The following is a 6,804-nucleotide window of genomic DNA, read 5'->3' as shown; positions in this document are numbered from 1 at the left end:
TACATTTTGTAATATTTTTATGCAAGATTTTAGTTGCAGAACATAAGTGGTCTCCAAGGTCCCCAACAAAAACAAGGTCTCCATAAAACTTGACTAATATATACATATATATATATATATTTAAATTAAATTATAGGGAATCAGTTAATGATATTAATTGCTAAACCACACTAATATTAGAAATATTATTTTTGTGTCAGGTTCAAAATTTATATAATTCGTCTTTGGATCTCCTGAAAGGCATGCTGAAGCAACCATTTCTAATTACTCTGTTTGTACGAATCCTTTTTTAGATCCTATGCAGCAAATATATGCAGCAAATACGGACATTTTTTCAGAAGGATCTGTATAAATTATGCATATAAACAGCTGGGACGTTGCCCTTTTTGTAGTGATAATATTAATACAAGGACGGACACGCTAAGGATTTAGCTTTTCCATCAATGAGTTTGGTGATTTTCAATTTATGTTGTTTATAATTAAATGGTATGATTTTATATGCATTTCTTTTGGTAACTAACTAATTAAAAAGGATTTACTTATTGATGTGGCTATTCATGACTGGTCCCTTACACGGTATTTATACTGATCCATTATTTTTCCAAAAGAGTGAAATTTAAAGAAAAAATATTTGAAGGAGAATCCAAGTAAAATGTCATTAGTTGATCAAGCAATTTCTTTACTAATTTCTTTAATTTTTCATTTATTTTATTATTTTCATTCATTGAAAGGCAATTTAGGCCTTAAAGTGATGAAAATGATATGTATGGGGTGTTAATTGCAAACTTATTGTCTATTGAAGATATTGCAATGTTAATATTATAATAACATTAATGAATCATGATTTTTTTACAGTTTTACATTTGTTTCTTTTTTTCCAGTGAGAAATTCATCTACTGCTAATGAGTTCATGTAAGATGAAAGTGTTGAAAACTTATTGGTATAGCCGTAAACAATTGTAAACTCTAATTAGTAGATTGAACAAAATTTTGTGATAAAAGAACGGGAGATAAAAATTATATGCTGGATCAATCTTATTTTAATTAAAAAAATATCAAGTAAAGTGTAATTATTTAATTATGAACTTAACAAAGTATATATCTCAGAAATCATTGTTCATAAATTAGCAAAGAGAATACCCTTCTATCATTAAATAATTTGTAAACTTTTATTAGATCTCAAACTACCGATCTTTTTGACTTAAAAATTAACCCAATAAAAGAAATATTGTCTAGAAGCCTTTTATCTAAATACACGGGTTGTTGATTCAATATCTAAAAGGGAGGCCCTGGTGCAACAAAATTATTTGGCAAATCTATAGCAGGCCCTGCATTAAACAAAGAAAGAATAGTACCAACACTTCCTATCACGGTAAATGCCTGAGATATCAGTGGCTGAACCTCCTGCACCTGATTAGCACCATTTGCTGCATTTTCCCGCTCTGCTGCCCCGTGCCTCTCCGATGGTATACGCACAAATACCGCATTAGCAAAAGTAGCCACCATCAAAATAACTGCACCTTTGGCAATCAGCGGACCTACCATTTTTCCCCCAAGAACCTGCCCTTGTCCTCCTGATAAAAAGATCGATAGGCTCCCGAATCCTGGTGGAGCCGGGGGAGGAAGCACTGTCCCAGTAATCGAAATAATCTCAAAAGCATCTGGCAGTGTAATAACGCTCCCAGACAAGGAAGAAGAAGCATGTTGGTGGATGATAACATTCCAAACTGTCCCCTTCCCATTAAAGATACACACACCTCTGCCTCTCTGCATTGCATATGTGTTAAGGGTCTCCATTATGTCAGCGCTCGATGAAATTTCAAGAACGTGTGCCTCGAGAACATTGGAGCTCTCATAATTGCAGACAACAGGAGTCTTAGGCTTGTTTTTGGAGCTACGAGGACGACCTCGTGGACAACTTTTTGGGAAAAAACCGCCACCCCCTGTAGAGTTGTTGTTCTGGGGATTGGTGTTGTTCAGGGGATTGGTTTCAAAATCAGAGTGGTGCGGTTCATGAGGTGGGAGTAACTGTTGAACCATTTGGGAAGAGTCTTGGCTTTGGTTGTTATCGCCTTCCATCTGTAAATGTAACATAAAACTCTAGATCATTACTGATTTACTATATCACAACATGTTGGTAGTGCCTTATATTTATATGATTTAAAATACAGTTTTGATTTAAAACCGATTAGGCAATAATTATGGATTTCAAAATTATTTTATGTAGATATTAATAAGATATTGGAGTAAATTAATGACTAAATTAAAAATTAAAATCCAATAGATTTTGACTAGTTTTTATTTTCTTTGATTTGTATGTCACCGGTCTGTTACAAATATAGCAACTGACTAAATTGCTACTCAGATATGGGTTTTGCATATATTTACCTAGTGGCATACTCCTAGTTGCTTGACTATTAGTTACTAGGTTTTTTAGCACGTGGGATATAAACATGATTATTAGTTGCTAATTTTATCGCACGCGCACGGACAAACTCTAGTTGCATAATTACGAGGCGCGTACCATACCCATATCATGTTTGTTAATTGCTAGTTATTTAGTGAAATAATCTTTTAATACGTGACATGCACATATATTATACTGTTAATTTGTGCGACAAACATTTATTTTTTAGGATAATAAGCACCACAAAGATCAATGATATTATTCAAAATAATTGGATTTTATTATCTTATGGTGGACATGATTATTAGTTGCTAATTTCCTAGCACGTGAGTTGCACGGACAAACTCTAGTTGCATAATAGGTGGGGCGTACCATACCCGTATCATGATTGTTAATTGCTAGTTATTTTTAATGAAGTAATCTTTTAGCACGTGACATGCACATATATTATATTGTTAATTTGTGCGGAAAATATTTATTTTTTAGGACAATAAGCACCGCAAAGATCAATGACATTATTCAAAATAATTGGTTTTTATTATCTTACGGTGTCTGTGTACATTATGAAGATTTGATTATTAGTGATTAGCTAATTACACAGTGAAAAAATAAGTGATCAGGTGAATGAAGATATCGATCATAAATATCAAATGTAAATGGGAGGATTTTTATTATATAAATTTATAAAGTAAATTAGGATTTGATTGACTTATTAACACTAGAGGTAGCGCGTATGGCGATTAACATTAAAAATTATGGGCATTTTTAGTTATATTAACGAAGGTGTATTTAATTAGGAATATAACATATATTTTTGAATATTAAAAATTTGTGACCGTTTGATAGACTTTTAAAACATTCATTAAATTTGTCATATCTGGTTAAAAATTTATTGATTTTTATTGAAATATTATTGTATTCACATTTCAGAGACAATCAATTACTCCATCCCTTCCACTAGGTTCTTAACGTTTGAAATAAAAAGTTTGGCACGTATTTTAAGGTTCTTATTTACTATAGTTCCATAACTTGTTTTTAATTTTTTTTCAATAGAAGTATAAACGTTAAACTTTTATTCAAAAAAAGAAAATTTTAAATATATGTTATAAAACCATACTAGATAAAAGTATTAAAATGTATGTCGATACTCCATTTCAAATGTTAATAATCTAGTGAGACGAAGGAAGTAATATTTTATAAATTTTTAAAGTCGATGATATTCAAGTTTATTTCATAAACTTTAAAAAAATTTTGTATTGTAATGAAATTTTTATGAAGTTTTCTAGAAGATTATGGTAAATTCATTATAATTTAAAATATGTTACAAAAATTTATAAATTAGATAAAACACATTGAAATCATTATATAACTGGACCAAGACATTAAGCCACGCTTCACTAGACCAAGACATTAAGCCACGCTTCACGGCGGCACTATACAAATATTTTTAAGAAATTAATAAATATTTATTATTAAATATGATAGCATTTACTTATATACGTGCTCCATTGAAAATAAAATAAATATTTTATAATTACAATAATAAATACATGCGAAAATGCAATAATATATAAAAATTATAGGTTGTTTTGTTGTACTCGTGATTATTAATTTCGGAAATTAGAACTATTTGGTTTAGTTATTGATATGTGATTTATCGTGCGATTTTTGACAAATCGAATGATTTGGTAATTTAGCAACCCGGTAAAATATTGGACGGGTTTCTTAGCGATTTATTGATGATTTTTGAAAAATTGGCCGATTTCTATAATGGGCCGATTTCTATAATGGGCTTATACTTGTCTTTTGCTAATGTATGTAAAATTTATTATTACCCCTGTAGCATATATTGTGCTCCACTATATTTCTTAACTACATCAAAAATACTTAAATATAAACTTTGAGTAACATACTTTTAACCAAATAATATGAAACGAATCACTAAGTCTAGTAGCATCCATAATTCTTTCTTAAACAAAATGATACACTCTGAACTCATAAAAACAATCAAACAATTAACACAAATTTAAAGGCTTAACAAAATGAATAGCCGAAAAATTACAATAACATGAAAAATAAAGTTTGAAATTGTAATAGAAAATTATTTTTGAAGTCAAACGATTGGCATTTATGTATATAATATAAGATTATTTACTTGCTTTTTACATTGCCAAACTTGTTAGTCAAGACTTTACTCAATTAAATATTAAATATTTAACTTGTCAGTCAAGACTTCTATTAATTATTTTTCTTATAAATTACAAAAATTTTAAAGAAAAGAATATTACGAACGATAATAATATATTTAGAAGAATATATGTAACTGTAATTTTTAATATTAACTAATTCAGAAAATTAAGAAAATTAGAAAAATAAAATAAGATTGAGGAACATCACATAAAGGCTTTGGTCTTCCATCTTCTCCACTATATATATTAATTTACCACCTATACCTATATTGAAGGTGAAAACTAGCTTGAGGATTATAATTTATGGTTAAGATTTTTGGGGTAAGATTAGGGCTAAAACTTAATTTTTTTTATAATTTTTTGAATAATTCATCCATGATCTCACGAGTGAACTAGTCATGTATGTCAAGTGTTGTGATTTTTAAAGTTCATTTGCGTAATATGTATTGATTAATCTTTTTAAAAAATTCCTTGAAGGATCCAACAGGAATGAAATACACATGTGTGTAAATATTATGATTTCTACTACTCATTTGCAAATATTTTAATATAATTTTTTTTTGAATAATAGTTTGTATTGATTATTTATAATTTTTGGGTGATCCAATTGTAATATTTAATATAAATATATATTAATTATATGTACAAAAAAGTGTGATTGGTAAAGCACATTTGGATTGAATTTACAATGAAAAATCGATTATAATGATTCACATAATAAAGTTTCATAAAAAAAAAATTCACAATTTTGATAATTTCCTAAATTTTTTTAAAACCGGGCTTATATGTGCAAATAAATTAAAATGATGACCAAAGTCTTAACTTACCACAAGTTGATGGTAAATAGAAGATATCGTTGAAAATTATAGTTTACAAAAAAATTGAAATTGGGCTTAAAGTTAAATATTCAATATTGAAGTCAAAACTTATAACCTACCCCATGCAGGAAACCATAATTCTATAAAAAAATTAAAATGAGGGCTCTAATCCAAAACTTCAAAATGAGCATCTAAATTTAAAAAGTTAAAAATGACGCCCAACTTTATAATTGATATTTAGGAAATATAAGTCAAGCATAGTACAAAAATTTGTAATTAATATTTATAAAGCTATAGTTTTCTCCCACGGATTTTCATTTTCATTTTACAACTTTTCATCTTCTTCCTCTGCTACTTGCACATCTGTTTCATTTTTTAATGATATTTGAAGGCAGGAGGCTTTAGCTTTAATAGACAACAGAGAACATTAATGCATATAGTGAAGAGATAAGGCCACAAAGGATCACCTTGGCTAATTCCTTGAGCACCATCAAAGTAACTGTGAACAATGCCATTAAGTTTGATAGAAAACTTTGTTGTACAAATGCAAGCTTTAATCCAAGAGATTAAAGGGGATGAGAATCCCATTTTTTCCAAAGTAGCCAAAACAAAAGGCCATTGGAGAGATGTAAATGTAATATTTGATATTTTATAGTTTAGGGTTTTAGGCTCGTACTTCACACATGTTACCAACTGGTATAATAGACTTTCGTATAATTTGTAAACTATTATAAAAAATAACAACTCTAGTTGACAAATAACAAATTTAAATTATTTTTATTTATAGTTTATATAATTTTTTTGACCAAAAACTGGACCCAACATTATGTCGGTTTTGTAAATCACAAGGAGTTATGAAATACTTATTAGTTGAATGTAACTACATTGCATCAAATTTTCTTAGGTATTTATTGGATTATATGATAAATTAATGGAATATTATGTGTTATTAAGGTTTTTTTTTCATAGAAGAGATGTGAGAATAATTCTGTTTTAAAATAATTAACTTTGTTGATTAAAAATATTAACACATTGCATAAGTAAATTTTGTTTTAGAGATATGACCAATAGATTATATCTTGATTAAGCTAATATGGAATGATGAGTTGGTTATTAGTTCCAATTAAAACGGCATATTTTCTAGTAAATAAATTAATTAATTAAAAAAATATCAAGTAAATTGTAATTATTTAATTATGAACTTAACAAAGTATATATCTCAGAAATCATTGTTCATAAATTAGCAAAGAGAATACCCTTCTATCATTAAATAATTTGTAAATTTTTATTAGATCTCAAAGTACCGATCTTTTTGACTTAAAAATTAACCCACTAAAAGAAATATTGTCTAAAAGCCTTTTATCTAAATACACGGGTTGTTGATTCAACAT

General features: G+C 28.4%; 1 protein-coding gene across 1 annotated transcript; it reads right to left on the bottom strand.

Moving 5' to 3' along the window:
- Positions 1-1,274: 1,274 nt before the first annotated feature.
- LOC141680744 (AT-hook motif nuclear-localized protein 29-like) lies at positions 1,275-2,078 on the bottom strand. Its single transcript, XM_074486881.1, has one exon. It carries the CDS (start codon positions 2,076-2,078, stop codon positions 1,275-1,277), a length of 804 nt encoding a protein of 267 aa, XP_074342982.1.
- Between the last annotated feature and the right edge of the window lie 4,726 nt (positions 2,079-6,804).

Source organism: Apium graveolens, chromosome 8 (assembly GCF_009905375.1).
Source record: "Apium graveolens cultivar Ventura chromosome 8, ASM990537v1, whole genome shotgun sequence".
In the NCBI taxonomy this organism is placed as follows: Eukaryota; Viridiplantae; Streptophyta; class Magnoliopsida; order Apiales; family Apiaceae; genus Apium; species Apium graveolens.
This window is presented reverse-complemented; position numbering and strand designations above follow the sequence as displayed.

Coding starts and splice junctions, on each gene's coding strand:
- LOC141680744 (XM_074486881.1), bottom strand. CDS start 2,078: ATGGAAGGCGATAACAACCAAAGCCAAGACTCTTCCCAAATGGTTCAA.